At 41.8% G+C, this 18,333-nt stretch overlaps 3 protein-coding genes across 3 annotated transcripts; 2 read left to right on the top strand and 1 right to left on the bottom strand.

The window, feature by feature from the left end:
- LOC114449934 (cysteine-rich secretory protein LCCL domain-containing 1-like) lies at positions 1-7,043 on the bottom strand. Its single transcript, XM_028427815.1, has 14 exons — positions 6,777-7,043; positions 2,996-3,114; positions 2,736-2,868; positions 2,460-2,575; positions 2,254-2,354; positions 2,011-2,178; positions 1,863-1,923; positions 1,724-1,790; positions 1,516-1,646; positions 1,353-1,396; positions 1,188-1,260; positions 1,018-1,087; positions 151-284; positions 1-59 (listed from the first exon to the last, which is right to left on the bottom strand). The coding sequence occupies exons 1-14, from the start codon at positions 7,041-7,043 to the stop codon at positions 8-10; spliced, it is 1,536 nt and encodes a 511-aa protein (XP_028283616.1). The 3' UTR covers positions 1-7.
- A 2,631-nt stretch (positions 7,044-9,674) lies between these two features.
- LOC114449559 (neuropilin and tolloid-like protein 1) lies at positions 9,675-15,730 on the top strand. Its single transcript, XM_028427318.1, has 10 exons — positions 9,675-9,702; positions 9,884-9,949; positions 10,614-10,748; positions 10,831-11,079; positions 13,557-13,598; positions 13,851-13,978; positions 14,461-14,689; positions 14,778-14,891; positions 14,979-15,123; positions 15,196-15,730. Exons 1-10 carry the CDS (start codon positions 9,675-9,677, stop codon positions 15,728-15,730), a joined length of 1,671 nt encoding a protein of 556 aa, XP_028283119.1.
- Positions 15,731-16,830: 1,100 nt separating this feature from the next.
- atpsckmt (fATP synthase c subunit lysine N-methyltransferase) lies at positions 16,831-18,299 on the top strand. The gene is made up of 3 exons (XM_028427319.1): positions 16,831-17,325; positions 17,496-17,684; positions 17,759-18,299. The coding sequence occupies exons 1-3, from the start codon at positions 17,050-17,052 to the stop codon at positions 17,966-17,968; spliced, it is 675 nt and encodes a 224-aa protein (XP_028283120.1). The 5' UTR covers positions 16,831-17,049; the 3' UTR covers positions 17,969-18,299.
- The last annotated feature ends 34 nt before the right edge of the window (positions 18,300-18,333 follow it).

The following is an 18,333-nucleotide window of genomic DNA, read 5'->3' as shown; positions in this document are numbered from 1 at the left end:
TGGTTTTTCAGATGACTGCAAACACTCTGAAGGCTTTTCCTCCCGTGGGGTTAAGTAGGCTGGAAAAGGACGGACGGGAGATGACGTGTTACGTGTAATACTGCTGAAACAATATTTGTGAAATTCTATATATATTCCATGAAATGATACCTCTCTGAAGTGATGCCATTTTGATAACTGCCACTGTACTGCCTCCTTTTGTCCACTGGCATCACGTCAAGGTAACCTCCTGACTCATTTTGGATCACACCAGCGTGAATGGCTGCTCTGCAGATACTGGATTTCTGTAGAAAATAAGCCAGTGAATTAACATAGTAAATATTGTTTTATTATAAAGATACAACTACAAATCTTAAATCTGGAATAAAAGAAAACCACACTGCATCTTTTGGTTGCAATACTAAGATTGGTAGAGAAGATCGAAGCAAGGCGTCTGGACTTCACCAGAACTGATGAAGCTGCTTGGATGAGCAGCGAAACGTCTTCAAGAAAACTCTACAAGTCCAGACGCCTTGCTTCAATCTTCTCTACATTTTATGACCTGGATGACTGACAATCTTCATCCACACAAATACTAGGATTGATTTCTCTATCCCTGTAAATAGTGTAGAGCACAAACATTCTTTCTCAGATTTTTCAGATCAGGGCATCAGGCAGTTGTTTTATAGGAGTCAATTAGGCGGATCCTGAACTTGAATGCTAATTTTACTTCCAATAAAAACCCTTTCATCATTTCATGCCTGCTTCAGTAGCAACACTGATGGAGCTTAATGCTCAATTTTGAGACTTTGGGACTGACCAATCAGGGCCGGCTGGCCTTTTTAGAGGAGGACAGTCGGACATATAGGCAGAGAAACTAGACTAGAGAAACTAGAGACAAGCAGCAAGCCATTGCATGAAGCCCCCTCCATTCCAGGTAAACAGTTTCACCTGGTACAATGAGGTTTGTACCAAGTGGAACTGGCTGTGATGGGGAGGGATTGGGTGAATGGGCTTGCCAGAATAGGGAAGACTTACATCTGAGTAGAATTTTGTCCCAATGACTCGGGCCTGACTGTCATGCAAACAGTTCCGGGGACAGTACAACCTGGGGGACAAAAAGTGAAAACGAAAGTGAAAGTAGGTGTAGCTAAATACAATTATCTATCTACACTGTAGCTTCAGCTGCATTTAAAGCCTAATGTTACCTGGGGCAGTGTCTTACGGGTTTCTTGAAAGGGCAGTACAGTGCCACTGTGGTATCACATCTCACTGCCTTGACTGTGAGACACAGGAGACAAAGGACAGCAACAAAATGACCTTACAATATTTCTGTACACAGACAGACAGTGAAATTGTGGTACGGTACTTACCAGGCACTGTTTCTACTTTGAAGGAATTTGCACTTCTGTTTTTCCTGTATAAATAGTCCAAAACATATACAGTTATGCTCAGTCTGGTTAGCCATGCATCACAGTTTACAGTATACAGTATATTAATGCTGTATGAGATATAAGTGCATTGCCTGATTCCTACCCTATAGATTGAATACCATTCTTGTATGACTTTGTGAATTGTTGTTTTCTGCCCAGCCTGGTCACATCCAGCCATCCTCCATCATTGTCAATAACACCGGAGTGTAGCCCAGCTCCACACACGCTGGATTGCTGCAGGACAAAAACATGGTCATTTTCATACACTACATTAATACAATATAGTAAATACACCAATGTCTGCCATTTACCATATCATAATACGCAGTCCCAACTACTTTTCCAGGCCTGTCAAGGCAACCAGGTGGACACTCATATCTACAGACAGAAACCACAGTGAGTTAAAGTGATGTAACTAAGTCCATGTAAAATGAATTACATGACGTATACCTGTTACAGGTCGTTCCCTTGCACTGATCCCTCAGCTTGGTCTCACAGTCGACCTGTTGGGCTTAAGTAACAACAAACATGGACTCATTGCAATACAGGTTAAATGTCATGTTTCATTTAGGGAAATGTATTGTGGGAGAATCCTTACACATCTGCTCGGTGCTGACAACCTGATTTCTCTCCAGGTTGTTGTTGGGTGATGGGTCTGGGGACTGAGCTCTGGGTTGGGGTTCTCTGTCCCTCACAGGTTCTGGTTCAGGTTCAACGTAGTTGGTCTCCTCGGTTTCAGGAGCTGGACGCCTGTCGACCCCACCATCTGAAAACAAATATGATGTTCGACTAAATTTTTAGTATTTTCTGTGCACCTTTCATGGAAGAAATTGCAACCCACCTTTATAGCAGAGGTTGTCCCTGCAGCCTCCAGCATAGCTGGCTGGACATGCAGAACAGGGAGTTCCGTATTTGTATGGAGCGTGACCCCACCAGTTACCTCTGGAAAAAAAAAACATAAACAAGAAAATAATGAGTCAAACAACATGATTATTATGACCTGCATGAATTCCTTTTCCTCCTTATTGACCCATTGTGAAAACTTACGGTGGGGAGTAGTTGCAGACCAGATAGACAGCTTTGGCCCAGATCATTCCCCACACATTCATGTTGTAACACACATTGATAGCACAGCCAATACGGTTACTTGTCGCCCACACCAACTAAAAAAAAAACCATAAACATTCAAACAGTGAACTCAGCTGTGGTCTTCTCAGAGAAGACCACAGCTGAGTTCACTGTTTTCACAGTAGTTTGTTCAATGAATACAATTATCTTTAGAAATTCTTTGCTTTGTTGGTCAAGTAACATGAAATTCCATACCTGAGTGTAGTGAGTACAAACAGGCCCTGAACATCTGAATGGACAGTGTGGGTTACACTCCTGAGAGTACGGATAGCTGTAATACCTCACTTCATCATACCAGGCCTGGACATGGTAGGTCGGGGGCCGGTCCCTAAAGTGAAAAGAGAGAGTTGTGAGAATTGGAACAAGCTACATTTGTTTTAAAATATATATATTTTTAATTTTATTTCTACAGAATTCTTATATCACATGAAACATTTCGAATTGTTCAAACGCACCTGCCCCAGTGTGCTCCCAGGTTTTGGCCTATTTGTGTCAACATGTGGCTTGGGCCATGTTCCCATCGGCAAGTATGTGCCCAATGCTCTGCGCTCCTCTCCAACTCATAATCCCACACCTGAAGAACCAGACACACACAACAGGAACACACGAAACAGAAAGGATGAACAGAAAGCTAGGTCGCACCTTTTTTAAACATTATGAGTTTTGAGCAGCTTGGCCTATCCAAACCTCAAACTGCACTCTAGATCTCATTTTTCAGGCCACTTAACCATTGTTGTGGCTTTAATGACTAGTCATTAAAACCTGTTTAGATATCATTCTCTTGAAGAAAGCTAAAAGACCATGCATGTCACTGAAAGCGAAGTAACCCTACACACTCAAAGCAAAGCAAACCTGAAAGATGAACCTACTCTTCACTTGAAAGCTCTGCGGCTGTACACATGCCTCTCGCAAATTTGACACGGTATAGTCAAAACTAGGCCTCTCCTATTAAACACACACATTCATTCTCTTACGCACATACCCGAGAGACCACCACATCAGCTTGCAGCTTTGTGCTACTATTCAGTGTGGTTGTTTCATAGCTTGTTTCCAGTAAGTTCTGGTCTCATAAAACAATCTGAGATTGGGGGAAAAAAAAGTAGGACAGAAGGTTTCTGTTTAGAAGTTTGATGCCATCTTTACTTTAAAAACAAAAGCAGCTGAACTTAAGCCAGAATACCTGAAAACTATTCACACAACTCTTGTTTTGAACAAAGCAGACCGTGGGTACACAGCCGAGCAATTTAAATGTAAACGGAAAAGTTAATTTACTGTTGACTCTGTTGGAGAGGTAGAAGAATAGGAGCAGTGTGCTCTGCTGTTGGTGTACTGTTTAGCTGCACTACTGCTATCATGCGTCAAAACTAATAGGATAATGCTTAAGTGTGGGGCTGAAACTGCTCTGCTTGACCACCATAATGCGTTCCATATGTTTAGTGTAAGGCTAACACACAGCGCACACTGTTGCACGTTCACTGATGGTGCTGGTTGCTGTTCAAGCCTGATTGGAAAAGTGATATTTCGACTCTCTTTAGTTCTCTGGCCACAATCCAGCTCTGGCTGATATACCTCCTTCATGTTTGCCTTGCGATACAAGGTCTTTCCAGGAACATTACATTATGTGGTTGAGGCCAGGTAGAATTCCCAGCATGCCACATTTGATTGTATTCTGGTTTAGTAAAAGTCTGTATGTTGGTTGAATATATAAAAAACCGAGGCCAGAATTTAAATTCATTGGTTCTTTCATTGTATTGACCTCAGGTGTACCTTAGTGTGGCCAAATTTTTTACCATTAGAGGTACTCTTGTAGGCTTATATTTTATGCTTTATAGCATTATAGGGCTGAATGGCTGAGATTGTAGAGGCCTGTGATGATTGAAGAACATGTTCTGCCACTGTCACCGCTTATAAGGAGGGATCTACTATATTGTTTTGCCCATTTGAGAAGATTGTTATAAAATTAGAAAGATTCAGCTAACCTCTGGTGAACCAAAGGCATGCAGGTCTGCATGGAAATAAAGCTTTTAATCTAAACTATTTCAGGAACAACAGAGTATTGTTTCATTGGTGCATTTGGTCATGGTTATACTGTGCATTTAACATTTTAATGTTCAATTACTGTAAAACCAAACTGCAGCGGTACAATGACAGCACCTTAGAGTAATGCATAATAATGGCAACTCCCTAATGACAATGTCCTCCTTTTTTGCACTTTTTTTAGATTAAATGGTCCTTTAGGCAGCTAGCAGCTCATGTAATAACCTAAAAGGTGTCTCTGGATTGATATTTGTCAGTTGGATAAGACAGTTAATTTGAACACTGAGCAGCTACCTGCTGATGCTACCCTTTTCATTTTTAATTAACTGGAAGATAAGGTGTCTCTTGATGACAAAGACAGGTTGTTTTTGGCATTTTAATATAAATCTTAGTCATTTTTATGAGAAAAAAAACTAGTTGATCCCCTCAAACCATGGTCGGCTTCTACTTTATGCAGCAGATGTGACAGGTGTGTGAATAAGCAGCAACTTCTCTACTTTGATTCAACTTTAACTGACATGATGCATCATGAATCTGCATTAATAATGTTTTTTTTAACTCCATTTTGCTTTGCTTTGATTTTTTTATAAAGTACATAGATTGTTTAAAGCACTCTAAACCCATAACCTCACCAACAAGGCAAATACTACCCAGCTGCCCAGCCCATTTGTCTCTGGGTTGTAATTAATTTAAGCTCAACACACTGCAAACAATCTGCAGCGGATAGTAATGATCTCTGCCAGCTCATTATTCTCTCCGTGTTCTTGTTATTCTTCCCCCCTTCAATTATCCAAGCAGAAGGGAAGATGGACTGCCCGGCTAACCGTTTGGAGAAAGGTCACGGTAACAACTTACCAATCTCCTTTAGCATTCCAAAGAGCATTAAGTTTCCCAAATACAGAGGCGCTTCCAGCCACCATCTGCCAGGACCACCTCTGCTTGGAAGCAAAGTGCAAGATGTGCATTCTTAGAGCGGTTGATTCAAGGTGGCTCTTTGCAAAAGGAAAATATTGAAGGAGAAAACACCGAGCCATCCTTTGTTTTTGTATTTCAAAGTATGCAAAGTCCTTCATGTAAATGCTTGTAATCGATCCTAAAATGTGGAAAGCGGTTGTGATTTTGGAAACCTTTAATAAAGTCTCTGTTTCTCTCAAGTAATCTGCAGGGCAAGAAATGACGTACTTCAGATTGAAAGCTATTTGCTGAACAGCTTGTGTATGAACTGAAGTGAATGAGAGTTGCAAGTGAAGGTGTAGTCCCTTAAATCCTGCAATCTAAAAAACCAAATACTCGGCCCTCATCAGTCCCCTGTCTTACCACATCATTATCATCAGTAACAGAATCCCTCGCCAAAGAAACACAGGATCAGTGTACATAACATACATTTACACTACTGTGCCCCGCACATCAAACAGCATGGCTCGACATGTTTGAAATAGATTCACTGCCCAAAATGAGATGTGTGGAGGATCAAATAAAAGATAACATTGGCTTGGGTTTGAGTGAGCTGCGATGGATGAAGAGAGAAAGAGAGAGAGAGGAGGCAGTGAAGCGAAGCTTGAGAGGAAAAGACGGGAGATTGAGCAGGCAAATGAGCAAGAGGCAGCGAGAAAAAAAAAGTCAGCAAAAGGAGAAATGGAGCGGTAGAGTATAGAGAATCGAGGCAGGAAGGGTGGGAGGGAGGGGTACGCAGGATGGTTGAGGTAGAGGGTAGGACAACACGGCGGGGGTGAGAGCTGGATCTGGGCCAGGGTCAGCGAGGGCGGGCAAGAGGGAAGGCATGGAGCTAGAGCTGGCCAGACGGCGACTTTGGCCTGTAGATTGCTAATATGCTGTCTTTAGCTGACAGAGCTCTGCAATGGCAGAGCCAGGGTCACTAGAACTGTGTGTCTAATTTACTTTATTGATATGAATAAAGTATGAATCGTCTCATTGAGATCTTTCGTCAAGATTTCCTCCTTTAGACAACACGTGGCTGGTGACACATACAGCAATTTTAATCATAGCTGATCATGTTTACTGTAATATAAAGATGTTTGTGAGCCCATCAATGTTTATTAATTTAGCTCAGTTACTTAAGCTTAATAACATTTTTACCAGTAATGATGACAAACCAGAGGGCCCCCAGTGGCCGGGTTTAATCCATTGTGAAAGCATCTCCAGCTGAATTTTCAACAGGTGTGTGTCCTCAGAACTTACCATGTACTCCATGTTGGAGGCAGGAGGGTGGACCTGACCCCGCAGCTTGTTGTGCAGGTCCAGGATGAGGTGCATGTCTTCCTCACTGATGGCCCTCCTGCCTCTCGTCCTGACCCTCCACCACTCCTCATCCTTGTTCCTGTACTTGTCCAGCATGGACTCCAGGCTTGTGGAGTTGGAGAGCGCCGCAGTCAGGACGGTTTGGGTCAAGCACAGGAGCAGACTCGCTGCTTGAACCCAGTCAGGGAAAGGAAGAGACCTCTTCATGGTGGGCAATACAGTGATGCTATAAGGAATACTCTGTCTGCAGAACAGAGACAGCATGTGTTTGATGAGGACTGCTTTATATTTGACTTTTTGCATGCACCAATGCTTACATGCATCTTTTGAAAGGTCTCTAGATATTCAGACTAAATGCTATAGCATTTACAGTAAGAGCATATTTTAATGGAAGAGCCTTGAATCTAGCCTCTGTCTTTTAATAATGCTTTAATTATAGGGGACTTCACTTCAAACAGTAAGTCTAACACAGCTTTCAGCAGCCCGGGTGCATCTGCAGGTCACTGCATCACTACACACAGAAGGACCAGTGTAAACTGAGTTTTTACACGTTGGGAGTGCAAGATTTACTGTGCATGCTTAAGTTACTGTGTATGTGCCAGCATGCCCTCCAATGACACAAAATTAAAAATGTTACATAATATATTTTAACACTCACAACACAACAATGAATGAAACATGAAATATTTTACCTTTAATTTTCCCTAAAGAAATATAAGTTTCTTCCAGGTGTAATATTCCAGATGTTAACCCTCCCAGAGATTACTGCAGAATGACACTTTTCCAGTCCAGGGCGCCTTTAAATCCATCCATCACACAGAATAAGCAGCGGGCTGTCGGATCTCTTTCAGTGTGTACATCCACGCTGGAGGACGCGGAGAGCTCACAAATATCTGTAGATACCTGTTGAATTCCTCAGGTCTCACGGTGCGCCGCAGGCTGCACGGGACTGCTGCTCAATTTGCTGCTTATATGCCAAATTGTGCGCTTAGCAACGCGCAACGCTGCAGGACCACGCCTCTGCTCTCTCACACACACACACACACAAAAGCGCAAGCGTGCAGCGCACGAACCTGGCAGGGATCTGTTGGAAGTCCACGGTGCGACTGTTTGAGGAGGCACAGGACGCACCAGAGGTGACGTAAAAAGTAAACTTGTGGATGTTATGAGAACAGCCCACTTGAGTAATATTGCACACTTTGCTGTTTATTTTTTCTGACAGGAAGACAATATCAATATTCGTTATTGGTAAATAAAAATAAACAGCTCTGAGACTTATGGGGGCCTTACATTACCTTTGTAATGATAGCACTCCAGGAACATCTGTACAGCTGTAATCATCATTACATTACATCATTGAATCCATGAGCATCTGTGCAGGGTGATTCCTTCAGTTTTATCATTACTGTGAGAAAAAAAATCAGAAGTAGTATTAGTAGCCAGCAGGGTTGTAAGTGTTCCCCTGTGACAAGACCACAAAGCACTAATTCATCTGCTTTAACACACACTAGAACATTTGTGAAGTTTGTGGGTCTGTGTATGTTTATGTCCTCTCTCTCTCTCCCCCTCTCTCACTCTACCCTTTTCCGCGTCTGCTCCAACATGGTGTGCTCTGCCTGTCTATACACAGAAGATGAGGAGTCATCTACTATCTGAGAATAAAGGAGAGCTCTCCAGGAGAAGAAAACCATTGTGTCCATGCTCAGCTATAATCAAACCCCTGGTGCCCAGCCCCTTCTGCACTCCAGTGTTTCCCCTGCTTAGCAGCCTTCATACTGTGGCCTGGTGCATTTACGTCAACTCTGCCAGTTTTCTAGTTAGCAGTGTCTTCACTCCACAGTTCATGCTTTCACTTTTTGTGGTGATTATAATTTTCCTTTTTTACTGCTTCCTAAATGATAAGCTTTGCTGATATCACAGGTTCATTTATTCAATACTATTTGAAGTTTCTATGACTAGTGTTTGCTGCCCCCTGTTGGATACTACATAGCTCCTCAGGCAGCAGCACAGATGTCTGCCCTGAGCTACTGCAGAAAAGATTATCACTGCTAGTCTAATGTTTGGTGCTGGTGCTGGACACATAGTGTGCACCGCCACAATTCAAAGCAAAACTTTATTTTCTCATTTGCACAACAGGCTCTATTATGCAATTATCTTTTATCAATCATCTGCTCCCTCACTTGCGTGACTGTCTGTCTGTTTGCAAATAGAACTAATATTTGCCAGAGACACTGGCAGGACCACAGCAAAAGAAAACATCCTTTACCTGGACAGCTTTCACAATAAAAGCACCCAGGAACATCCTTCAGTCAAATACTATTCCCATCTTGTTGTCAGAATATGACCCCACTGACTCAACCTGTCTCAACATGTTTGTCATTCTATAGTATTGCCATATGACCTTCTGTTAATTAGTAGTAGTAATCTATTAATACATAATACATACATAATCAATACTGACTTATACTGCGTAATAGGTCATGAATAAAATTATTATTAACTAGTAACATACACATAAACGTGCATACACGCACACACACTTTTGCAATGGACGCATCAGAGTGAGTATCTTCTGAGAGGATTAATGCAGCCCAAAGGTGGAGCAGAATATGTGAAGGTTTGCAGCGCAGCTACGGGACTATAATCCTCTGAGCTGTCAGAGGGGGGGGCGCGGACAGAAGGAGAGGAAGTCTTTGCTTTCTGATGTTTTTTGCGTATTTCATGAGGAACTGATGTGCTGAGCAATTACACCTTTTCCAAATAAAGGACCCGACAGCCCTGTTTGGACACTTTAATGGCAATATTTGGAACAGAGAAACTCATCCTTAGGGGACAGATATGGAGCGCAAACTTCTGCTGCCCATCGGTATGTTCACTCTCAATACTTAGATTGCATCCATTGTAATATAAAAGCTTTTTTTCCTTAATTTTAATATATAAATACGTATTTTAATAATATTTATTGTTATTATTTTTTATTATATTTTTTATATATTATTTTAATACGTACTTTAATCTCTTGTCTTATTTCTCTTATTTGCTCTCAGCTTTAGCAGCAAGCCTCATCTCACCTGAGCTGTCTGGTGCCACATCCACGAAAGCAAAAAATCAAGGTATAGCAAACACCTCCTGAGAGCTGAGCACAGCCGTAAATCATAAAGATATGTGGGAAAATTGTCAGAAAATAAGGGACAGCTGTTTGATACTAAAACAACATCAACAACAAAATGTATGTTTACATTTGTGTATTCTAAAATGTGCAGTTGTAAAATCTAAATACCATATGATTTTTTGGCATCGACATATGAGTCACACATAGCATTGAGCTCTGGGAAATCAGATTATAAGCCTCATGATAGCCTCCTGAATGGTGCAAAATACAATGTTGTATGACTTGATGTTGTGATATTGCCATTTTTAAATTAAGATTTTTGTTTTTTTCTTGCATTACTTCATCTGAGTCATTCAATATAATGAAATTAAATGGTATTCACTTTCCAGAAACCATGACCTTGTCTGGTCATGAAAACCCTTGTTTGGAGCAGTTCTATATTGTTTCCTGATGACTGGACGGAAAGCAGCTGCATCCACCGCTGACAAAGCTCAGACATGTAGGACAGCATTAACTGTTACATAAGAAGGGGTCCATATTCCCAAGATACTGAAATGACCAGTGTGCCACCCATGCTTGTACCTTGATGGTGCATGTCAACAGACAGAACAGTGGGACTATTTTCTGACTAAAATTCTGATTCTATTCTGTGACTCTCTTTCCAGTGAAGAATAACTCAGGTGTAACACCAGCCGGGCAGTGTGGGACCTGGGTAAAAGAGCCTGAAGGAGGGTACTTCACCTCACCCAACTACCCTGAAAAATACCCACCTGAGAGGGAATGCATCTACATCATAGAAGGTCAGACTTTTTCTTTGTCGTCTCTTTCCGCCCCTTTCCTGCGTTGACCTCTCACCTCCTCTGAACCTGCCCCCCGCTGCAGCCTCTCCTCGACAGTGCATCGACCTGTTCTTCGATGAGAAGTACTCCATCGAGCCGTCTTGGGAGTGCAAGTTTGACCACATCGAAGTCCGTGACGGCCCTTTCATATTCTCACCCATCATTGGCCGCTACTGTGGGCAGGAAAGCCCTGCGTATGTCCGCTCCAGTGGGAGGTACCTGTACATCAAGTTTGTGGCTGACAGTGAACTGGAAGCCATCGGCTTCTCTGCTCGGTATAACTTCACACAAGGTGAGTGATGACATATGGTTGCAAATAAACTACAGGGTTTCATAGCTTAAGGGCTCCAATGGTAGATTTGCTTCAGTTGTTTAACGGCTAAACAACGACTCACTAAATTGACTGAGTGCATGTTTGTGTGTGTGTGTGGGTGGGTTGGGTGGCAGGGGGTTAGATGTTCAGAGTATTACTCCAGCTCTAAGCCTCTGCCTCCTTTTCCTTGGCACTTTATCCAAATCCACCTCCCTGCTGTGACATATGACATTGTTGCCACCACATGCCAAATGCAAACATTTGCACATTCAACATACAGCGTGCTAATCTGTCACTTGTGCGTATGACATTCAAAAAAAAAAAAGTTGCATATTGAAACTTAACTAGTATTGGTCAGGGTGCATGATGCTAGGAATGTGCTTTCATCTGTAGTGCAGGCACACCAGCGGCAGTTAACAAGAGAAGAGGAAGCAAGCCACATAAACACACACAAACACACACACACATGCACTTGTTCCCTCAGTGTCACACACAAGAGTTAATGAAAGCTTGTCTTCAGGGGAATACAGCTTGTCAGCGCTGAGCCGCAGTATAGCAGCTTAAGGGAGCCCGAGGCAGAGGCTTTATTAACAGCAGATTTTATAGGCCACCTACACTGACGAGGGGGTAAAGATTAATCTGCATCCCTCTGTCAATCCATCCTGCCATCTTTATTTTTTTATTTCATAATTAAGTCTCTGTACTTTATTGTTTTTTTTTCCCTCAAGTGACTTTACCAGTTTTAGACTCTCCAGTTCGGAGTCCATCCCCACACTCGTGACTCAGCACTGTTTTCCTTTCTTGTTTTCACGACTTATACATTTTTACGCAACATTACTGCAAACACGACGTAAAACTGAGACCATTTTTAACATGCACATACTATGAACTCATAGTATCAGATCAAAAAGCTTTGTTTTCCTTTTGTGGATTTGTGGACATTAAATGTAATGGGTTCTTCGCCAGATGTTTATCTGCTGCCTTAAGAGGTGAAAGGAGAGGAGAAGTGCTGCCATGTGCACATATTTCAATGCACATCATTTACCTTAATAACAAGGCTTAAACTTTAAGTTGTATTTATAATGCTATAACCATAAGATAAGTTTATACTTGCGGTTAATGTCCCAGTGCAGTATTAACCTCATGTGATGTTGTTTACTTATTGACATCATTATTACAACAGAACACATGACTGCAGTTCACAGTCAATATGGATATAATAATCATCATTTTTGATGGTGATAAATTCAGTGGATGATTTATGTGTGTGAAGTTTATGTATATATGTGTAAACTGTTCCATTACATAGTCTGAGATTAGTTTTGAAGACACACACACATTAAAAAAAATGTGCTTTGCTCCAGTGATCTGGAATCTGGAAGTACTGTGAATAGTAGTAAACAAAAGTCAAAGGAATTACCGGTACAGGAAATCCATGATTTAATAAACAGCACAAAATGCGATCAGCTCAAAATCTTAACAAAACAAAAGGATTAAATGATAAAGGGATGTAGAGATTTATGAAAGTTCATTTTATAAATAATTCCTCTGTGGAAAATTATTTATTCAACTGTCAATTATTATATCGACCACTCTCCCTGCATGCAGCACATTACATAAAACCAATCCCATGTCACTCCAAGGTTTTTACTCTTGCATTTGGCATCAAGTCTGTTTTGTCTTTCACACACAAACATGGTAATAAATGTGAATAATCTGCAGCAGTAACGGCTAAGAAACATGAGAGGATTAATAAGAGTCTTGTGAATTTGAGCCTCAGTCAAGTTCATCACCTGTTCCTGTTACATCATAACCACTGTCCACTGAGCTGCCCTGCCAAGGATGGCAAAGACTGAAAAACATGAGATCTTATAATATTACACCTTCACAGCAGCTATCCTCTGTTTGATATGATACAATGTTGTACTCATTAGTCCAATTTACACAGAACAGTGACTTTTTTTTTTCTAAATCGAACAACAGAAATCACATTTTTATCATCAGGTCTGCAGCTGGAGCCTAATCTGCCCTGAACTAAGCTGGAGGATTTATAATCCACCTAGCAAGTAGATTCATCAGCACAAAGGTTTAGAACACAATATCTGTTCCCGGTCTGATTCTCTGTTTTTCTCTGTTTTTTGATGAAGGGCATCAGGATTTCGATGGGTTTAAAATGCGGGTGGACAGAATGTGCCACTACATAGATTATAAGATTTGTCCAACTGTTTTTTTAATTTATTCTTTCAATATGTCTTTAATATTCTTCTTTTTTTATTGCGTGCGTTTTATTTATTTATGGAATTTAGCATCCATAAAAATGTAATACAGCATGTATATGTACTATATATTTCTGTGCTATATGTCTTCTCCTCAGTTTTCACCAATGTTTTCAAATATAGCATCTCTAAAATCATCTGTTCACTGTTAACAAGACATCTGTTGTATTCCGCTTTCAGATCCTGAGTTTAAAGATCTCGGACCACTGCCAGTCCTTCCATGTGAGTATCCAAGTTGTGTGATCACGACACGACATAATATTAGGCCAGCTGCACTAAGCAGATGTTGCAGAAATCAGTGCAGCTCTAGATTGAAATTTTGCTTGAGCATCAGTGTCAAACTGAAAGTTTACATTCTGGGGAGAACATCCCTTTAAAGGAAAACTACACTGAAATAGATAAAAATCTTCAAACATGGTGACTTTTTTGAAAAAACAAAACCAACACTTAACACAAATGTTCTCCTCTCTATAGTATGTGAGTTTGAGCTGAATGGCCCGGAAGGCTTTGTGGAGTCAGCGCAGATAATCAGGGAGGGCCGAGCGCTGCAGACTGAAGCTGTGGACTGCAGGTGGTACATCAGAGCTCCACCGAGAGCTAAGGTATGTGTGCTGTTTGTCATCTGTGATCATCATCTGCACTAGTTGTGCCTTAAAACATCTTAAATTAGTAGCTATCCTACATTCACATGTGTCTGTTTTCATTGGTTTAGAGGGAAGTCCTCATATAGGGAACAGACCTCATCCACAAAGCACACTATGTTATGTTTCCATGGTAGCTTAACACAGGAGTCTTTACACAGGAGTCAGGACATTTCACATGTTTACCTTGAAGTGGAGGCCATCATACGTTCTCACACACACTTGCAAAGAGAGTGATGATGAAAAGTCATTCAGTTGGTTGCAGTCTGCAACTTCGCTGCTAAATGTCACTAAATCCTACACTACACTAGGCCGTGGTCCAGCTAATAGGGAACCAGCTAGTAGACCCTAGCCTGTGTGCTTGAGCACACATCCAGTTTGAGACATGTTCCATCTGCTGCACTTTGTGTCAGTCTGCTTGTCCTTTTTTATTCCTCCCACAGATATACATGCGTTTTCTGGAGTATGAGATGCACAACTCCAATGAGTGCAAGCGGAACTTTGTTGCCATCTATGACGGCAGCAGCTCGGTTGAGCACCTGAAAAATAAATTCTGCTCCACGGTTGCCAATGATGTTATGTTGGTGTCCTCTGTGGGTGTGGTGAGGCTGTGGGCGGACGAGGGGAGCCGGAAGAGCAAATTCAGAATCCTCTTCACAACCTTCCACGAACGTGAGTTTTTTTTATCAAGTAAGCTCTCCTTCTTATGTTACTGTAACTTAAGTCAGACTTTATTTTGCCTACTGTGTTTCTTTTTCAGCTCCGTGTGAAGGAGACACCTTCTTCTGCCACAGCAACATGTGCATCAATCACACCCTGGTCTGCAACGGTATCCAGAACTGTGTTTATCCATGGGATGAGAATCACTGCAAAGGTACACATCCAGAAACACTGCACCCACCAGCTGGATGCTGCATTTACTGACATCGGTGTGATTTATTTTATTATTTTTTTTATCTAGAAAAGAGGAAACCTAGTATCTTGGACAATCTGGATAACACTAATCTCACCATCATTGGAGTAACCTGTGGTCTAGTTGTCATCCTGCTCATCATCTCTGTCATCATCCAAATCAAACAGCCCCGCAAGAAATACATCATCCGCAGGTGAGAGCTTTAAAATTCATGTGTACATTATATAAAATTACAAGCTTTTCTGAATTGTGTGTTTCTCCGCAGAGATGACTTTGACCCTGCCCTCCTCCACCCCGGGTTTGAGCCTCCGCACTATGAGCTCTGCACCCTACGCCGAGCTCCATCAGGTGACCTGACCGATGCCGCCCTGGCTGAGGACTTTGAAAAATTTCACAAGCTCCGACGCTCTGAAAGCAAATGCATCCGCGACCACCACTGTGGCTCTCATCAGGGGAGCGTGCACGGCAGTCTCCACGGCAGCCGCAGTAACCTCAGCATGAGGGACGCCACCATCGTGCCAGACGGCGGGGCTCTGGTGCCCCAGCTACCACCGATGATGGCTAACCAGCAGTCTCCACGTCTCTCTCACCACACCACACCAGCAGGTAGGCGGAGCATCCTGGTGATGAAGCACAGCTACTCGCAGGACGGCGCAGAGGGATACAGGGGGGAGGAGGATGATCTGATGATGGATGACGGCCCCACTACTAGCCACCACCACATCCACCACCATCCTATGCACCACGGACCTTTAGGACTGGATCATACTGTCCATCGTACACTGTCTAATGACTTCTAGCAATAGGCTATAAAATGTTAGTATTAAATAGTCAAGGCACAAATGGAGCTGCATACAAATATTAGTAACTTCTAATGGGAGCCACAAGAAGGTTGGAATATGAAACTGTGATTAAAACAACTATCAGAACTCATAACCTGATGAAGGCTGAAACCCTTGTGATCCTAAGTGATCATTATAGCTCCACACTAATGAGGGAAAAACAGAACAGAAACAGAAGCAAAACTATGCAGACTTGTCAGAACCACTTAAAACACAAAGTAGCTCCTTAGTGATACGGCAGCCAACTCTGAAGCAGACTGGATGAACAGTTTACAGACACACATTCCTGAAATCAGTGAGATTTTCCAAGTGAAATCCAACTTTGAAGCAGAGTTGGCTGTAGATTGTAAAATACACATTCATTGTTTTTAACCCCGAGCCAAAGAATTTAGGAACTTAATTGAATGATACAATCCCATGACAGTGCAACTTGGAGTGAGCTAACATTTTACAGACATTGATTTCATTTCCCCTGTCTTTTTGTTTGTATGTTTGTTTAGTTTGAAGTTTGTCTGAAACATGTGTGATCAGTTATATGTGAGCAACTGTCATTATGTCTTATTTATTCCACATTGTTTCTGTTTCTTTGTCTAATTAAATATTTTCCCTTTACTTTAAGTGTCAGTGTGACATTATCCCAATGTGTTGGTTTGTGATTGATTTTTGACGGTGATTGGTGCTAAAATACCTTCATAACGTTAGGTAATATTTCATGGTTTGGAGCACCAGCTTCTATTTTGCAATAACAATCCTGTCCAATAACAACAACAACAACAACACATCAGAGGGTTAAGCCTTTTTTAAATGAAATGCCCTTATACATAAATCCATTATAAGAACCAGGCAAAAGATGACCCACCATGTTCATTCATATTTTTTAAACGTTGTCTCTCATGTAATAATTATGTAATAATATGTATGTAATTTATCTTTATCTAAACTTATAGTATTCTGCTTCAACGTGTTTTTATTTACCAGCGTTGACTGGCACTGATCATGAAACGGGGGCAGAGAGGAACCTTAGTGAGCGTCACTTCGTATCCACTCGGACTGGTTAGAGCGCTGCACAGGTCACCTTTCAGAGTGCATGGATGTTTTACTAACAGGACTCTTCTGTGTCTCCATATTTTTAAGTTATCATCACTTGTTTTTTCAGATAGTACTACCCACAGTGACAGTTGCATTAGTTTGAATATTTTATTGAATGACAACTTAACCTTTGAGTTCCAGCTGTCACTCATGGAGTTTAGCTAACGTTAGCATAACATTCTAGCATAATGTCGCAGGAGGAGCTTTTCTTAGACTCTGGACAGAATACTGTGGATGTCAAACACAGTAAGAGCAGAAGTCGTCTTGGTCTCGTCGTGACGGGAGTGGTAGGAGGCTCGCTGGTTGCCTTGTACGCAGTGGCTGCTCCGTTTGTCGCCCCTGCCCTGAGAAAAATCTGCCTCCCGTTTGTTCCTGCGACCACAGCTCAGGTGGAGAATGTCCTCAAGGTGCTGCGCACCAGATCAGGCACTCTGGTGGACATTGGGAGCGGTGATGGAAGGATAGTAAGTGTGTCCACATCTTAAGAAACAATGCGGTTTGACACTTTATATGGTTAAATACTTCAGGTACTGTCAAGATATTTACATATTGTATTTCACTGCACCCTGTGCAGGATAAAGCAGGCTTAGAGAATGGATGGAGTTATTTCAGTGCTTCCTCTTTCCTGTTGCAGGTGATCGCAGCAGCCAAACACGGATTTCTTGCATCGGGTTTTGAGCTGAACCCCTGGCTAGTGTGGTATTCTCGCTATAAGGCTTGGAGAGAAGGAGTCCACCGCTCCACCTCCTTCCACATCTCTGACTTGTGGAAAGTCAGTTTTGCCCAGTACACAAATGTTGTCATTTTTGGAGTCCCTCAGATGGTGTGTTATGTTTTTTCTTATTTTATTTTTTTTATTTTCATAATATTTATTATTCCTGCTTCCTCTACCTGCAGATGAACCAGCTGGAGGTGAAGTTAGCAAGTGAGCTACCGAGCACAGCCAAGGTGGTGGCCTGCCGCTTCCCATTCCCTACCTGGATCCCTGAACACACTGCAGGAGAGGGCATAGACACTGTCTGGGTGTATGATGCCAAGACATTTAAATCAGCACTGGAACATGGATCCATAAGAAAAATGACTCAACAACACGACACAGATTCATGACCTTTACAGTTCTACAAAAACACAAGAATCAGTGTCCAACCTTTGAGATGGAGCATGAAAAGTACTGACTGATGCTGGCAATGAATATAATGTAAAACCATCTTGATGTTAAAATCAGCTAATTCCAGCCTTCACTGAATTAAAAGCAAATTTAGCACCTGAATGTGGGCAGTGAACATCTAATTCCCAATAGGAGCAACTAGTACTGGTCATTAATGGGTGCATTACCTAATTGTCTAAGGTACATTGTTACTAATACTCTGTAGGCCAGGCACACTGTATGTGATCTGATGCAGAGGTCTGCCATTTGTATGTCATAAAGAAAATCAATCCACTGTACAATAAATACAAACGCGGTGTGTTGA

Source organism: Parambassis ranga, chromosome 17, assembly GCF_900634625.1.
Source record: "Parambassis ranga chromosome 17, fParRan2.1, whole genome shotgun sequence".
In the NCBI taxonomy this organism is placed as follows: domain Eukaryota; kingdom Metazoa; phylum Chordata; class Actinopteri; family Ambassidae; genus Parambassis; species Parambassis ranga.
This window is presented reverse-complemented; position numbering and strand designations above follow the sequence as displayed.

Bases quoted from the DNA above. Each gene is read 5' to 3' on its own strand.
- LOC114449559 (XM_028427318.1), top strand. From the start codon at position 9,675: ATGGAGCGCAAACTTCTGCTGCCCATCG. The intron at 10,749-10,830 runs GTCAGACTTTTT...CCCCCGCTGCAG, and splicing joins ATGCATCTACATCATAGAAG to CCTCTCCTCGACAGTGCATC. The intron at 13,979-14,460 runs GTATGTGTGCTG...TTCCTCCCACAG, and splicing joins GAGCTCCACCGAGAGCTAAG to ATATACATGCGTTTTCTGGA.
- atpsckmt (XM_028427319.1), top strand. From the start codon at position 17,050: ATGTCGCAGGAGGAGCTTTTCTTAGACTCTGGACAGAATACTGTGGAT. The intron at 17,326-17,495 runs GTAAGTGTGTCC...TTCCTGTTGCAG, and splicing joins GGAGCGGTGATGGAAGGATA to GTGATCGCAGCAGCCAAACA. The intron at 17,685-17,758 runs GTGTGTTATGTT...CTCTACCTGCAG, and splicing joins TTTTTGGAGTCCCTCAGATG to ATGAACCAGCTGGAGGTGAA.
- LOC114449934 (XM_028427815.1), bottom strand. From the start codon at position 7,043: ATGAAGAGGTCTCTTCCTTTCCCTGACTGGGTTCAAGCAGCGAGTCTG. The intron at 2,355-2,459 runs GTAAGTTTTCAC...TTTTTTTTCCAG, and splicing joins GTCTGCAACTACTCCCCACC to AGGTAACTGGTGGGGTCACG. The intron at 1,924-2,010 runs GTAAGGATTCTC...TTGTTACTTAAG, and splicing joins TGTCAGCACCGAGCAGATGT to CCCAACAGGTCGACTGTGAG.